At 39.1% G+C, this 17,962-nt stretch overlaps 1 protein-coding gene across 5 annotated transcripts in view; it reads left to right on the top strand.

Annotated features, from left to right (window-relative positions):
• Window positions 1-17,962, top strand: part of CCDC83 (coiled-coil domain containing 83) — a 52,984-nt gene that overhangs the window by 15,597 nt on the left and 19,425 nt on the right. For all 5 annotated transcript variants that reach the window (XM_047878510.1, XM_047878511.1, XM_047878507.1 and 2 more), the window contains 4 exons: window positions 2,217-2,379; window positions 6,344-6,511; window positions 14,222-14,313; window positions 17,422-17,490. In XM_047878510.1, coding sequence (XP_047734466.1) covers window positions 2,217-2,379; window positions 6,344-6,511; window positions 14,222-14,313; window positions 17,422-17,490 — 492 coding nt within the window. The remainder of the gene's footprint in view (window positions 1-2,216; window positions 2,380-6,343; window positions 6,512-14,221; window positions 14,314-17,421; window positions 17,491-17,962) is intronic.

Raw genomic sequence — 17,962 nt, 5'->3', positions numbered from 1 at the left:
CAAATATGATTTAGTCATGTTTATGTAATTTTTGAATACAGCTTTAGGACATATGATACTATTTTAATTTATAAATGAAAATATCATATGTTTTAAAAGGATAGTCATTGTGTTAAAAATTTGATCTAAGAGGACTGGATTCACTTTGGCAAGTATTGTGCTAAGTATGGAAAGTAAAAGGAAAATTTGTTGATTCATTACACACTATTCTTTTATGAATTATATGTAGTGGTTTTTAAATGATCACTGTCTTTGGGTATTTTTTGCCTATTTTTCAGCTGGAATTGATTTTGAGGCAATTATTGCCTTACTATAATTACCTAACATAAATAAAATCAGATAAAGATTTATTTAGTATTCGGACTATACTTGATAAAGGAATTTTCCATTTCTACAAAAATAAGTGGAAAAGTCCATATTTAGAAAAAGTATTAGGAGTGCAATAGTTTGGCAAGGGATATTTCCATTGCTATTATTCAAGTTTCTACAAATATTTCATTTTCAGATAACTCATGTCGAGCCAAAGTAATTCAATTTATTTATAAGAAAAGCAAAACATGAATCAATTTCATTTAAGAAAATGGAGTTATTTGAGAACTGATTAAAGAGCAATAAATTGTTTATCAGTTGCTAATATTGATTGATCTTCATTTTTTAAATTAAACTTTTTTGAAATAATTACAGATTAGCATGCAGTTATAAAAAAATAATACAGAGAGATCCTGTATACCCATACCTGGTTTCCTATAACATATTACAGAACTATAGTACAATATCACAAGTAGGATATTAACATTAACAATATTGACATTGATACAGTCAAGGCATAGGACATTTCCACTAACACAGGTGTCTCTCATATTATCCTAATATAGCTACTCACTCATTCCCAATTCTGCCCCTTCATTAGCTCCTGGCAACCATTAACCTGTTCTCCATATTTATAATTTTGTTATTTTAAGAATGTTATATAAATGGAATCATATAGTAAGTAATCTTTGGAGATTGGCTCTTTTCATTCAGCAGAATTCTCTGGAGATTCAGTTTGCTGCATGTATAATTAGTTGGTTCCTTTTATTCATTTTTATTTCATGATATAAATATATCACAATTTATTCAACCATTTACCTTTTGAAAGACATGTGAGTTGTTTCCAGTATTTGGCTATGATAAATACAGTTTTGTAAGCATTGTATTAATGTGAATATAAGCTTTCATTTCTCTGAGATAAATGCCTAAGAGCCTAGTTGCTGAGTTGTATAATAGGCAAATGTTTAGTTTTATAAGAAATTGGCATCCTTTTTAGCAGAGTAGCTGTACCATTTTACAAAGGAGTCAACTTTCAAGAGGAAGAGAGAAAAGAGGGATAAGGGGGGGAATAGGAGAGCAGAGAAGGAGAGAGCTTGAGAGAGGAGGGGGAGAGCAGATTTATAAAAAGTTTTTAAAACTGAGATCTGACAGCATGTAAGGCTGTGGTCCAGATGTGGCATCCTGCCTTGGCTGTGTGGTCATAAGAAAAAATTAAAATCCTCTTTATGCTTAGGCTAGTTGCAGTTAAATTATTACCTTTGCAACCAAAGCGTCCTTTTTCTGAGTCTGTTGTCCCCATGAAGCCGGAACTCTGACCATGGACACCTCACCTTACATCTTTTAACCTCAAAATGGAGACCAAAAAACATGTTTCCATCAGTTTCAGTGAAAGTATTTCCAGGGAAGGACTCTGAGCATATGCTTGCTTGAGACAACATGCTCAACCTGGACAAATCCAGTGGCCAGGAGAAGGTGCCACTGTATTTTGTGTATAGTGTTCACTGATGTACTCCTAGTGTCTAGAAGACCTCCTGGCACATGGTAGATGCTCCATAAATACTGACTAAATGAATGACAATCGCTGGAGAAGAATGGTATTAGTGGGACATTGAAGAAATTGGCCTCCAAGGTCTAACTTTAATGTTCACTGATCCTATAATAGAGTGATAGACTAGGAAATTAATAACACAATTTTTTTAAATGTAACTTTCTATCCAATAGTTACTATGTTGATGGGTTTAATTTTGAGTCTTCCATATTCCATAAGCTTTTAGAGATATTGTATAAACTTACTTCATTAAATGTTTTTTTTCTCATTTTGCAAGCCTCAGTGTGACTCTGTTTTGAGGCAAATCAATGTAAATACTTGAGCAGATGCTGTTACCTACTGTTGATTGTCATGACAGAACAGACGCTTGAAGGATGAACAGACTTGGCACATACGGAACCTACTGAAGGAGCTGAGTGAAGAGAAGTTGGAGGAATTACCAGTTGTAACAAGAGAAGATGTTGAAGAAGCAATGAAGGAAAAATGGAAGTTTGAAAGAGACCAGGAAGAAAACTTAAAAGGTGACTTAGGAACTTGGAAAATTATAAAGCTGCATCAAATTATTTCTTGAATGTGTTAATGCTTTTGTCTCCTAATATGTTCAAAATGCCACAAACATGTTTCAGATGAGATCATTAACACCACAAGCACACACATGTGTGGGTAAATGGACAGGCGAGGGAAATAACAAGTGGGCAGAGCTACTGAAGCCAAGTGAGGAGGAGGAGGAAGGGCACTGATCAAAAACAAAGAAGAAAACCACCTGGGTCTTGACACTAGATAACATCCTGTTAGCTACCACCCTGAAGTCCTCACAGTGGGGATTTGTTCTTTCTTGGGGAAATTCTCTTGTTTGGCAGTTTCTTTGACTTCAACTTCAGTTCAGACTTGGGAACAAGGTGAATATTACCATAAAGCTTCCCCCCACACCAGTATTGCTAAAGGAGCAAACACTCCCATTTAGGTGAAGAGAGGGATTAGAGTTGACCAGGGGGAAGGTTGGCGGACATGGATAGAAATGATGCTAGGTGTAGAAGATGAAAGACCCAGGATTTCCCAGGAGGCCCAGGACCCTCTTGTCATGGGCTTAGGAAATACCGTGGCCCTGTGGGGAAGTCGTACATAGCTTTGACACATGCATTAAGAAGAGATTTTCAGGGCATCTGCGTGGCTCAGTGGGTGGAGCAATTGACTCGATTTCAGCTCAGGTTGTGATCTCACAGTCATGAGACTGAACCCTGAGTCAGGCTCCACACCAAGCATGGCACCTGCTTAGAATTCTCTCCTCTGCTCCTCCCCAACTTGTGCACTCACACTCTCTCAAAAAAAAAAAATGTTTTTCATTCCTTTATCCTCAACTTGCTTCTAAGATTTCCAGAACCACTTTTGCCAGGACCTCTATAAGTATCATCTTAGCTAGGAAGCTGGAAAACTTGGGAAAAGACATTGAGTGTTCTCAGGAAGCAGTACTAGAAGCTGGGAGGCAAAACAAGGACTTGCTTCCCTGAATGTGTCCCAAGTATTTCAGAGAGCCCACTTACCCAAGCACTTGACAAAGAGCAAGCACACCATCTGTAATTATTTTTGGTTTTGAATGAAATAGTTAACAACACAAAAAAACGGCAATCAGAAAACTTCATTTTTAGGGGTTTCCACAACTGTTCCCATAAGCCTGTTCTGACCCATCTTCTTATGGGCAATGATGATGTCATGAGGTGGTAGATACTGTATTTCTCAGGGCTCCTTTCCAGGAGAGTTCTGCTTATGCTTGGAAGGAGTACTTTAATAAGTCCCTTGAGGTGGGAGTGAGACCACAAAGGATACTCAAATGCACTCATGAAACTGCCTTCTCAGGGAAATGAGCCCAGCTAGCAGAGGTGTGCCTGTTTATGGTTTGGGCTGAGTGATGGAACGTGTGTGTCATACGAGACTGGCGCCGAGCTGGGTGACCAGGCACAGAGGAGGAGTGCTGGGCATGGGAGGTGATCCAAGAAAGAAAAGAGCCCACAGGTGCCAAAGGAGAGAGAGGAAAGTGAGAAGGCAGGTGGCTCTGAAAAGGCTTTCTGATGCAGTTCTGTCAGGTACCAGGTAGTCGCTTACAGGCAAGCCAGTTTGGGGTGGCAGAATCTCAGACCCAGCCAGACCTACAGAGTTAGAATCTGCATTGTGACAGACCCTAGAGGATCCCTATGCATAGGAAGGTTTGAGAAGGACTGAGGTAACCCCCCCCCTTTTTTTTTTCCAACTTAGGACTCTTTAGTCTCAAAGATAAAAATTTAACCCAAACTATAGCCTAAGCTTAAGGAGGATGTTAATTTTTTCATAAAATCAAACAGAAAAGGCAGATTGCTACTGACCTGGACCCACCAGAGCCTCACATGCTGTTAGAGTTCAGTTTGTTTGTTTTTTTAATCTATCTCCTCTGCTTCTCCCTCTTTCTTCCCCCATTGTCCTCCTCCTCTACCTCTTATCCTTCTCCTCTCGCTGTCTTCCCCCTGAAAGATGGCTCCTTTAACTGAGGCTATTGTCCCCAGGAGGCTGGAACTCTGACAATAGACACTCCTCACCTTACATCCTTTTAACCTCAAAATGGAGACAAAAGAGACATGTTTTCCACCAGTTTCAGTAGAAGGACTCTGAGCATGTGCCTTGCTTGAGACACATGCTCACCCCTGGACAAATCCAAGAGATTTGTCCAAGAGAAGGGACCAAGAGACATTTGTCCAAGAGAAATGTCCAAGAGAAGGGACCACTGTAATTGGCCTACTGATTTGACAAGGGGTAGGAGAAGGGAAGGGAGATAGGTTCTGGGAATGTATAACAATAGCCGCTACATCCACCTCTTTTCCAGAATCTTCAGTGACATTAACCAGCCTTCCCCTCAAAGGCTGAATGTGGCCCAGGGCTGAGATAGCAGCAATCTTTTTTTTTTTTTTTTTCAATATATGAAGTTTATTGTCAAATTGGTTTCCATACAACACCCAGTGCTCATCCCAAAAGGTGCCCTCCTCAATACCCATCACCCACTCTCCCCTCCCTCCCACCCCCCATCAACCCTCAGTTTGTTCTCAGTTTTTAAGAGTCTCTTATGCTTTGGCTCTCTCCCACTCTAACCTCTTTTTTTTTTTTCTTCCTTCCCCTCCCCCATGGGTTTCTGTTAAGTTTCTCAGGATCCACATAGGAGTGAACACATATGGTATCTGTCTTTCTCTGTATGGCTTATTTCACTTAGCATAACACTCTCCAGTTCCATCCATGTTGCTACAAAAGGCCATATTTCATTCTTTCTCATTGCCACGTAGTACTCCATTGTGTATATAAACCACAATTTCTTTATCCATTCATCAGTTGATGGACATTTAGGCTCTTTCCATAATTTGGCTATTGTTGAGAGTGCTGGAGATAGCAGCAATCTAACCAAATAAGAGGACAGATCATTGGATAGGTTATAACAGTATTAATTGTTAATGGCAACAAGTGCCATTTATTAAGGGATTTAAAAATATCTTATTTACATATTTGGAAAAAGACATGTCTGGAGTCCTTCTGGCCCTCTGTACTGAAGAACATCCCTCTGGCCTGAATGGAGTGTGTCAGTCATTCCATAAACATGTATTGAGCACCAACTAATTGCCAGACTCTGTGCCAAGTGCTGGATTTACACACATGAATAAGATGTGGTCTTGCCTTCAGGGAGCTCTCAAACCAGATGGTGTGTGGCACTGAAACAAATAGCCATTCACTTCACCGTACCTTTTTCTTTTCATGCTTCCATTTCCAAAATATTTAGAAGCATGAGACCCCGCCTAAAGATTGAGTAACATATCACGTTTAGCAAGTGCATCAGGGTGAACTAGAAGTTTATACAGTTGAGATAGCTCAATTGCACATACTGTCCTAGTGAATTTATCTTTCACTCTGAAGGCCTTAGTAAGTGGGGGCAGGAGAAGACATGGTATCATTTGGTATGATATGGTATCATTTCACACAAGGGAAGCCCAAACAATGAACTTTAGATAATGGAATCAGCCAACTTACTTACAAAAATGGTTGCCAAGGACAGCACAAGGATACAAGTTGAGGTCACTTTGCCCAGAGGCATAATGGTCAGAAAAATCACAATTTATTAATAAAAAGCATATGCAACATAATCTTGTACAAAAAAGGACTCTTATCAAGGTATCATGGGAATAATTTAAGCTTATGGGTTCCTAGGCATATAGGTTGTCTATTATAGCTGTCAGTCACGGCCTAAAACCACACATCTACTTTATAATTGGAAGTTTAATTTTACTTAGATTATGAATTATGAGGGATAAGCAACAGTTCGAATAGTTTAGATTTCCTTTAATTGGAGTTAAAAGCTTGTATTTATGAATTAACAGCATTGTAGTATCAGACCTTAACTTCATAAAATCTGATTGCAACATATAATGGTTGCAAGAACAAAAGAAATGACACGATATCTTTATTTTCTTTCAACAGATATGCACATGCAAATAAATAATGCTGAGAAACTATTTCTTGAGAAACTCAGTGAGAAGGAATACTGGGAAGAGTACAAGAACGCAGGGAGTGAACAACATGCCAAACTCATTATCTCCTTACAAAATGACATCAATACAGTTAAAGAGAATACAGAGAAAATGTCAGGTCAGTTGAGACAAAGCTAGTTTAAATTCAGTAGAAAATCTTCGGAGAGCAGCCCTGTGGTAGAAGGAAAAAAACGCACACTCCCTGAATCATTCTTTAATCTCTGCTATCAGCACAAGTAGCTATGAATCTAAGGCTGAAGGTGGAAAGAGAAGGAGAAACTCTCCCAGGACTACCAGTGAAACCATGAGAAGGATGGAGGGGTGGGTGCCGGGGCAGTGGAGAATCCCTGAGACCAGATGTCTTAGAGAAAGAAGCTTCGTTCAGTGGATGGTGTCTGTATGCTCCCACACGTAGGTCTGGGGCAATTCTATCGGGGTGGAGGCAGGGGGGTCCTGGGACAGGGTTACATTAGAAAAGAAATTTACCCGAGACAAGCTTAAAACAGCTTAACCAAGCTATAAAACCAGAATCATTGTAGAGAAATGCCCAAGTAAATGCTAGGTTATGGTCAGAAAGAACTGAAGAACAAACATGAGATGGGAAATGGGAAGAACAAAAATGAGAAGGTATGGAGAAGGATGGCATCAGGCGAGATGAAACTTACCAGGACTAAATCTGGGAACCATGAGGCTACATGTCTGTCCCTGTGGCTAGCATAGTGGCTTAAAAAAACAAAAACAAAAAATCAGAGGCCCAGAGACAGAAAAGTCATGGGATAGAATAAATGGAGTAATCTGATGACCCAAAAGACCACTGTGGCTGGATGACAATTCTGAACCCAGCTGGTGATGGTGCCCTATGTTGGGGAGGTGTTCCTGTGGCATAATTTCCATCCCCACGTCTGGGGCCCTCTTGGGATGTTCCACATCTAGACCAATTTTTCTGTAAAGTTCTCAGCTCAGGGCTTCTGCACCACAATGGTAGTGTAAATTTGGCCCAAATCAGACTGGACTTGGAGTTCTAATCTTTCAAAAGGTTCTCCTCCTCAGAAGAAAAGTAGAACATAAAAGGGACACCTTCCTACCCCTGTACATCCCCCAGTCACTCAGATACTCTCTGTAGATAAAACCACAATTACCAATTTCTCATATAGCCTCCATCAGAAATATTTTATATCAAAATATACAAAGCATGCTACAAATACAATATATGAACATTCTTATAGATCAGTACATATTAGGATGTCTTCATTCTTCCAGTGGCTACTTTGTTTTGTTCTGTTACAATTTTTTTTTTTACCAGTCCCCTACTCACAAGCATTTAGGCTATTTCCTATATTTTACTATTACAAATAATGCTGCAAAGAATATTCTTATATTTATATAATTTCATTTTTGGGTATCTCTAGGGAGGAATGGCTGGCCCAAAGAGCCCGTTTATTGATTTATTTTTTATTTTGATAGGGATGGCTCTCTGTAGATCTTGTACCAAGTTTATTTCCCCCATATGGATGAAGATGCCTATGTTCCCGCATCTTCAACAGCAGGGATGTTAGCTTTTTTTGTTCTTTGTCAGTCTTAAAAGTAGAAAATGGTATCTTCTTGTGGTTTTAATTTCCACTTCTCTTATTATAAGTGATAGTGAGTATCTTTCATAAGGTCAGGATATGTATTGAATTTCCTTTTCTGTGAATCATCTGTTTGTATCCCTTGCCCATTTTTCTACTGTGTGATGGAGCTCTTTACCTTTTAAGGAAATTAGCTCTTTAACTGTGATATAAAGTACAAATATCTTCCTTATTTGTCACTAGTTTTCTGTTTGTGGGGTATATTATGAAGACATTTTGTAGTTTTGGAGTGCCCAAGTTCGGTTTTTATTTTAAGATATCTGTGATTATAAATAGTCTAATATTTCTTCTATTAGCCATATTTATGGCTTCATTTTAATATTTAAATCTTTGGGTTTTTTGTGTGTGTCTATGAGGTGGGAAACCAACTTTATGTTTTGCCAGATGTTTTTCCAGTTGTCCTAACATCACTTCTCAGATAACTCATTTTAACCTTACTGATTTGAAATGCTGATTTTATCATACTTTAATTTCCCATGTGTATTTGGGTCTCTCTTTATGTTTCTATTCTGTTCCATTGATCTATGTATTTGTGTACCAGTATCATACTTTTAAAATAGTTATTGTTCTGACATGTTTAAAATTTTTTAAGTTTTTTCCCCAACATTTCTTTATTTTATATTTTTAAATTAGGAAGAGTCATCTTCTCAGATAAACTTATTATGTTCATCAGAAATTTGGATGATTTCTTTCGGTTGAAAATTGTCATGCTGTTGAATCCAACTTTGGGATGATGGTAATGACATTTATACATTGAATAACTTCCTGGTTGAACCTTGGTCTGTAGCCAACTTTAGGTGTCATGGGAAGTAGTTGTTGTGGGCTTGTTTTACTTGTCACTGAATTTAGGCATTTCTCCCAACCACGCAGTTAGCAGCAGCAACTCTGCCTGGGGGCTATTAAAATATTGGGGCCATTAACTGGACAATGAATATGAGCAGAACACTTGCATCTATTTTTCCGGAGCCTTACTATTATAGTGCCCTTTTTCTCCCCCACTGCCTCTCTTCTTCCACGATTTTTCTGGAATTTTTCTCCCACAACCATGATCATGGACTTTGCGTTAGTTAGACTGGGTTTACTAGCAAGGAACAGGTATTTTAGGGATGGGGCGGGGGGAGTTACTGAAGGAGGATATTAAAATAAAATTCTTTAGTCTCAGTTAAACTGGAGTGGCAATATAACAGACACCACATCAGAGTAAACTGAGATACCACCATGCAAATAAGGCAGAAAACTGGTTTCATACCTTCAACCACTGAATTCCAGTCTATAAAAGGAGTTGGATAGGTCAAACAAAGATTGTTGGAAATTAGGGGACAGTGTTTAGAAAGAGATCTTGGTGTGCTTTACGTCCTACATTGCCCCCAAAGGGGCAGGTGAAAGGTAATTTCTCCTTCATCTCAAATCAAGATGGAGGGTCTTCAAGGGAATTCCTCTGATTATTCAGTATGTGTCTCCTGAAGTTTGGGAGACATGGAGGTCTAGTTTATGACCCACCCCTGAGAAATCTAAGGAATAAGGGACTAACTAATCATTCTGACAGCAGAGCAAATATGAGGAGGCTGCTGTCCTGAGCTAGGGCTGTGTCTTAGTCCATTCAGGCTGCTGTAACAAAGTGCATTGAATGTGTGTCTTATAAACAACAGAAATGTATTTCTCACAGTCCTGGAGGCTGGAAAGTTCAAGACCAAGGTGTCAGCAAATTTGGTGTCTGGAGAAAATCCACTGCCTGGTCCATAGGCAGCCATCTTTGGTGGAAGGGGCAAGAGAGCTCTCTGGAGTCTCTTTTGTAAGGGCACTAATCCCACTCACGAGGGTTCCACCCTCTTGACCTAATGACTTCCCAAAGACCCCATCTCCAAATGCCATCACACTGAGGGTTAGGTTTCAACATATGAATTTTGAGGTACACAAATATTCAGTCTGCAAGAGGCTACACTTTCAAGAATTTGTTATGGCAAAGCATGAAAGAGTTTTTCTTGTGAATATGCTATGAGGGAGGGCTAGTATGCTGTCCAGTTAGATCTTGGTGATGATGTTCCAACAGAGGAATTAGAGGCCAGCAATGTAAGGGAGGGAGGAATATATTGAGAGCCAGAGGCCAAAGGAAAAGTTGTTAGCCAGCCATTAAGGACAGTACATCCCCCGCATCAAGGGAACTCAGATGAAATAACTAGCAATGGGGAAGGTGGTCCTCTGAAGAACCTATAAGAACACCTCCATGAAAAAGACATCAACCTTAAGCATCAGCTAGGACCAGAAAGTGCAACATTAACTTGAGACAGTGTCTGTCAAGTGAGAGCTTTCTTGTCCCTTTCCATGCTTCCCTTCATCCCTAAGGGAAGAGGAAGCTCAAATCAGAGGATATAGTTGTGCATCTAAGCTGGAAGGAAATAGCCAGAGTTTTGAATAAAATTTAAAGTTTTGTTTATTACAAAAGACTGGATATATTAATTACCAATTGAGAACCTCTTATCATCACAAAGGAAGCAGAAAAATCAGAAATTTGCCACATATCTTGTTGAGAGAATTACTAGCTTCACAGTATGAATTTTAAAGGGAAGAGAAAAAACTGAGGTTGCTTGATGTCCCATGGTCATGTTTGTTGAATATAACACTTATAATGAGGAATACAAAGTTTGAAGATGGAAACAGAAGCCTATCAGATAAGTGGTGGCTATAGGGATGGCTCCTCTCTACATTTATCTCTCACGGACTGTCTCCTTCAGATGTTCCTCTGCTTTGCTTTGCTCTGTCCTGTCCCCATTCTCTTCTTGCTTCCCAAAGACCAGTTCTTGCAGTTTTCTCCATCTCCTTCCCTATAGCCTAAGACCCCTGAGATTCTGAAGAGCTGGAGTGATCACCTACCTAATCAGAGATGAGCAAAGACCTTTGTCCATGCCTCCTCGTGGGTAATGAGTCAGCCCCAGCACAAACCATTCTGTGGTCAGCTATCCAACACTGCCTTATTCAGTATGTCCCTGAGCTCTAGAAGGAAGCGGGAGGAAGCACCTAGAGCTTCTTCCCTGAACTTTAGCTTGGAAATGTTGGGATAGTGGGTATAGGAAACATGGTCACTAATGTATCCAGGACAAGGCTCTGACTCTCAATAAAAGGATGAAGCCCAGCAATACAGAAAGTGTGGGGTTATTAAGAGTCATTAGATATCAGAGCCACAGAGCATTTTTACCTTTGGCCTTCACCAGACATACAGGACAGGAATCTCTAAAATTTCTTTGTACGCTAATAGTGAGTTAAAAGATTTGGGTTCAAATACATTTACAAAAAAGTAGCATTACTTCTTTGAACATTAATTTCTTCATCTGTAAAATGGGAGTCCCCTGGTGATCTTCAAGAGAGCGTACAAGAGAGGCCACCACCACAGGAGGGGGGGTGGTCAGTAGGGTGAAGTTGTGTGACACCGACACATGTGAAAAGTGGACAACAGACCCCCAGAGAGCTGTGGAGGAGCAAACCAACTCAGAGCAGATACAACAGGGAAGGTAGAACAATGCAAAGCCAGCTTCAGCCAGGGGGGGCTTTGAGATCGGCTTCTGAGAAGTGGCCACAGAGACAGGAATCTGAGCAGTCCAGAGTTTAAAGGCACAAAGCCATAGTCGCCCATGCTCAAACTTTTATGAGGGGACATTTATATACTCATAGCTTCTTTGGCTGTATTTGCAAATGTGTGGTTAATAGCTATTTCTCAAAACATCTTGTGAATCACAAAAGAGAGCAATGAGACTTTTACATGCTCCCTTGTGCTTGTTACTCTGCTTTTAAGAAGATAAAAAGTCCACTGAATTCTATATGGAACTTGGAACAGAGCTGGATATTTTTGTTGCTGTTTTAGTGTTAATATGGCAATAGAAAGAGGTATAACTTCAGTCAGAGCATATCTGATCATCTGTTTTTTATGATTTATAGCAAAGAATTAATATTTAATGTTATCAAGCTCCCAGTTTTACAGTTTCTTTCAGATGCTAAGAATGAAAAATCCACTATAACTAAACTCCTGATCCATAGCAACTTTTAGATTGCTTGTTGTGTTTTGTTGGGTAGAAATTTCAAATAAATATCCAGCCTTAGTCTAGTGGACTAGGTACTGAATTGAAAACAATTTCTATCAGAGATGAGATTGGAATGATTAAAATACTCAAGTGATTACCCCGGATGAGTAAGAAAAATACAGGCTATATAGATGAGTACATGTGCGTTGGAATAACAAAGAGTTTCATTTTCTTATTCTCCAGATGTCAAGTTAGACTAGTCCCCAAAACGCAACTCTTGTGTTTGTTAACTGCTGCCTCAGTCAGACACTCCTGTCCCAATTCTGTTAGAGGCAGAAACTGACCTGCCCCCTTTCTGGCCACTGGGCAACCTGGGAGAGCTCCCCCTTCTCACCCTCCCCTTCCCACCACAGTCACAACTGAAGGCCATCATTTGCTGCTGCCCTACCTGGTGGTGAAGCCTCAGATTACTGCCCGCCAAAGACTTGCACATTTAATTTTCTTCAACATATTCTTCATTATCTGTTGTGTCCCAGAGACTGCAGGAGAAGAAAGGTATGGAAGAGGAATTTTTACTCTGGTCCCCTTTCCAGAACCTCAGCTCCAACCTACTAAAAGACCAGATCTGCAGATCTCCTTCCCTGTAGCCTAAGACCCCTGAGAGTTCTGCTTTGACGGACTTGCTCTGGGGAGAAAATGTTCCCTTTGACACAGTGTCCTAAATGGCAGTTAGGTTCCACAGCACCACTCCTACGAAAGTATTGTTTAGTTACAGAATGAGTTAAATGGGTTTCTGTGGACCAGTACAGAAATCTAGCAAATACTTATCCTTCAGATGTTATAAATAAAATACAACTAATAGCAACTTATAACATAGATGCTATCATCAGGTACAACTAACTTTGATTATTCTCAGATTTGTGTAGTGTGGTTCCCTCCTGTTGCACATTGCTGACTACCTCACCTCATTCAGTCTTTACCTCCTCAAAACTTTCTCTGAAATGGAGAATTTTAGTTCTGCTTCATCACACATATCACCACCCAAAATATTATTTATTTGGTTGGTTACTTACGGTCAGGCTTCCGTACTGGAATGTACCTGTCATAAGGGCAGGTGATTTGTTTCTTATTCAGCAGTGTTCCCAGAGCCTTAAGTAGTGTCCTGCACATCAGAACACATTGCTGCTGGTTTGTTGAATAGAAGATTAACAAACTGGACTCATTATGCACCTTTCTTCCTCTCCACTCTCTACAGAGACCTTAATGTCACTACTTCACTTTCCTTAAACAGAAGTGTTGATATGATCGCTAAGCATCTTTCAAAGCCTAAGATTTTATGATCCTTTGCTCTCTCCTTTCTGACTATGACACAAGAACCTTTGGAAAGAATAAAGAATCCTGCATTTCTTCATATCTCTCCTCCTTTCTTGCTCTGAGCCCAACTCAGAACCAGGGGCTGACTTCCACAGCCCCTCCACACCTCTCTCCTCTTCTGGCTCTGTCTTTCCTGCCCACGGAGACACATGCCTAGAATACTGGAAATTTAGTTAGATGAAGTCAGAAGTACAGGATGTTTCTTGTGCAGATAATCAGAGCTTCTTTATGTTTCCATTATGCAGTCAGAAGTGTGTGATATGAAAGGTAGATGGCTGCACACATACTAAAGTATTGGGAATTCTCCCTTTGGAGAGACAATTCTTTGAAAATACAAATATTCTTGGAAGAGATATCATCTTAAACCAATTCACATTAAGGTGTTAGTAAATTATTGGAGCATTTCTTCTAATTGAAGGTACTAGATGCTTCAGTAAAAATGTACCCTGAAAATTCAGGGGGGAAAAATATGTAGAAAGGAGGGGGGAAGATCATGGAAGATAACATTTATGAACACCATAGTTTTACCTAGGATTAGTCTTTTTTTAATTTTTTAAATATTTATTCATTTTTTGAGAGAGAGAGAATGAGATAGACAGAGCGCAGTGGGGGAGGGTCAGACAGAAAGGGAGACGCAGAATCTGAAGCAGGCCACAGGCTCTGAGCTGTCAGCACAGAGCCTGACATGGGGCTCTAACTCACGGACAGCAAGGTCATGACCTGAGCCAAAGTTGGACACTTAACCAACAGAGCCACCCAAGCACCCCTTTCCTAGGATTAATCTTGTTGAGACTTCTAATTTTCTTTTTAAAGAACACTATAAAGTCACTCTGGAAGATGCTAGAAAGAGAATAATCAGAGAAACTTTGTTGCAACTGGATCAAAAGAAGGAATGGGCCACGCAGGTATATTTCAATTTTCTTAAAAACAAAAGTTCTTCCCCTATTTTTTTCCCATGGTATATAACAATGATTAAGATCTTGAGTACTAAAGTTAGTTTAGTTTAAATCACAGCTGTACCACTTACTGGGAATGTAAACTAAATTTGTTACTTGATTTTTCTGGGCTTCAGTTTCCTAATTTATATATATATATATATATATATATATATATATATATATAAAGATTGGCAATGATATTTACCTTTAAAGAATAGTATGAGGATTAAATGAGATTTTTTTTTTAAATTTTAGAGTTGGGGGAAGGCAGCGGGGGGAGGAATCTTTTTTTATATATATTTGTTCATTTTTTGAGAGAAAGCATGCCCATGCACGTGAGTGAGTGAGTGAGGGAGGGGTTGGGGAGGGGACAGAGAATCTGAAGTGGACTCTGCACTGATAGCCGGGAGCCCCATGTGGATCATGATCTGAGCCAAAGTTGGATGCTTAACTGACTGAGCCACCCAGGCACTGAGAGAGAGAGAGAGAGAGAGAGAGAGAGAGAGAGAGGGAGAGAGAAAGAGAGAGAATCTAAAGCAGGCTCCATGCTTAGTGTAGAGCCAGGCATGGAGCCTGGCACAGCACTCGATTCTACTATCCTGGGATCATTGACCTGAGCCAAAATCAAGTCAGATGCTCAACTAACTGAGCCACCCAGATTGAGCCAGCCGGGTGCCCCTAAATGAGATGATTTAAGTAGCATAGTGACTCATAAAAAATAAAAAAATAAAAAAGAGCTCAGTAAATTGTTACTCAGTTATTTTTAAGTAATAATAATGACTACAACAAATTATCAAATAAAAGTTTTGGATGTGTTATAGAATGAAATATGATTTGTCTAAAAAGTACTTTCATATATATCCAAACCTAAGAAAGTACTCCACATTGCTAGAGGTTTAAAGATTTGGGACATAAAAAAATGTTTGAGATATGATTTCCAATATTATATGTTTTTCTAATCCTTTTGTTTTTCACAAAATATCTGAATCTTTTCTTTTCACTGTTCTTCCCCTGCCCCAGACTACCTTCTCAGTTAGTGAGGTCCCCACTGGAATTGTCTCTTCATCAAGAATATCTCTTCTTCAGAATTATAAGCACTGGTCTTCTCTAAAGTTCCTCATTGAATTTCAGTTGCTTTGGTTTGTTGTTTACGTGTTAGTTTAGTTGTTCTTTCAGTTACCATCCCATTGCATGATTTTTACAGATTTATGCGCGACTATGGAGAACTTGCCAATAGTTTACTGCCCATAAAATTCAGCCCCTTTGTGACAGAATATGACTAAATGGTGAAATCAACATTAAAATGATCTGAACATAGTTAAGATGATTAAAAATGCATCTTTAAATCAAATATCTTTCAAATATACATATTCAATATATAATGAAGACTGTTCCAGATACTGTTCTGAGCCTTTTATATTTATGTCTCTCAATAATCCTATAAGGCAGGGACTTGCTAATGAGAAGGCTGAAGCACAGAGAAATTTTGTGACTTTCCCAGAGCAAGTGGCAGAATCGAGAGATTCAATTTAAGGTGTCTTCTTCAGATCACTGCTCTTAATCGTTACACTATACATTTTCTTTTCTCTACATAATTCACACACCTGAATGAAATTTCCCCATTTTTATCTGGCTGTTTTAGCATACATTTAACTTCTGATAATCCACTGTTGTACAACCTCAGCTGCAATGTTGGAGTCACCTGAGAAATTGGTTAACTCAGTCAGTGCCTGGGTCCTGTGCACAGAGATGCTCATGTAATTGACCTACAATGTTGCATTGGCTTCTGGATTTTTCAAACTGTCCAGGAGATTCTATCATATGGCCAAAGTTGAAAACCTCTGCTCCATTTTGGTAAATGAAGCCATTAACCATCTAACTTCAGTTATGAGCTATGTCCTGCTTTTGTTCAAATGAAATTCTGTGTTCCAGGAAACCTTAGAATTATCAGTTGTAGCTGGAGTATAAAAGTTCCTAGTTCCTGGGGAATACAGGTCCACTCTTAGTTTAATTAGTGTGATTTAAATAAAAAAATTATTGCAAATCTTCCAACACTAAAGACTTAGATAAATTTATTCTTAACATAGTTTTAAATTATTCCTGTGAATGCTTATGATCTATAGGAGTTTTCCTAATTTCTCTTCTTTAGGTTGTGCCCTTCAGTCACTGAATATGGAATTTATAACATGGTATCCATATAAAAGTACCTCACAGATAAATACAATCTTTCATCCACTATAAAGTTCGAGCGAAACTATAAATATACAAGTAATTGAAAATGAATTTACATTTTGTGAACCCACTGACAAAGTAATACTTTTTCTGTTTTCTTCATCTAAAATAACTTTCTCCAGGACACTGTCTAGCTACAGCCTGCTACCCTGAAACTATTTGCTATTAAGTTTGTAAATATGTATATTGTTATTACTGACATACAGAAATATCTCAAATTAAAAAGGGAGTAATAGAATCTATTCATGCTTTTTGCTATATGTTGGATTATGACTGTGACCATAAACTTGAAGAATAGTTGATCACTGCAGTTCAGCCACCTTAATTATGGAGCAGATCACTTCTTTTTTTTTAACATTTATTTTTGAGAGAGAGAGAGAGAGAGACAGTGAGAATGGAGGAGGGGCAGAGAGAGAGGGAGACACGGAATCCGAAGCAGGTTCCAGGCTCTGAGCTGTCAGCACAGAGCCGGATGCAGGGCTTGAACCCACAAACCTCAAGATCATGACCTGAGCCAAAGCCGGATGCCCAGCTGACTGAGCCACCTAGGCGTCCCATAGGAGCAGATTACTTAATGATTGATTTCACCATGGCAATCAGGTTCATTCACAGTAGAAGCCAAATTGAATGGATAACTGCTATCGAGTTCTCTAAATCACCTGTATTAGGCAGTGCAAATCAGCAAAAATAATACAATAGGAGAATAAAGAACAACTGAAGCAAAAGTTCTTAGGTATGTTTCCAAAGGTATGTTGCAAAACATAAGTTAAAATGAATGATCAGCTAAGTTGATGTTGAACCACCATGTTACAATTCTTCCTTAATACAGAAACTTTCTTTTAGAATGCCATAAGGTTCATTGACAAAGGCAGCTACCGAGAGATCCGGGAGAATGACTGGCTAAAAAGAGAGGTGAGTGGAATTTTAAAAGCAATTTCTTCTTTCTCGTTTTTTTGAACTGAAAATGACTTTCATTTATGAGCTAAAGGCATGGGAAAAACACAGATTTGTGGCTAGCTGAGGTAAAATAAAATTCAAGTGGAATCCTAATCTTATTATAAGCTGTTACTCAATGAGTACCATCAACAATTTCATTAATAATCAGAAGTCATTTTTTGACATCATAATTAATGCAATATACTCAAATGTTTGAAGTTTCTCATGCCCTAAATTGATCTGGTCTTTCTCAAGATGCTACTTCCTTCTGGGTGGTGGGAGGAAGGCTAAAGGATCATTCTAACCTCATTCTCTGCTGTTTTTAATTGCCCCTTTGGGATGACGTGGTCTCCTTTGCATAAAGGTTCAGTTGTTTGAATTTCCTTACTTCCCCCTGCACTTCTCGAAGATGGACCCTGTTGTATAAGAAGGTGGGGTTACATGCCCT

Source organism: Prionailurus viverrinus, chromosome D1 (assembly GCF_022837055.1).
Source record: "Prionailurus viverrinus isolate Anna chromosome D1, UM_Priviv_1.0, whole genome shotgun sequence".
Taxonomy (NCBI): Eukaryota; Metazoa; Chordata; class Mammalia; order Carnivora; family Felidae; genus Prionailurus; species Prionailurus viverrinus.
The sequence above is the reverse complement of the archived record's forward strand: the minus strand, read 5'-3'. Positions and strand labels throughout refer to the sequence as shown.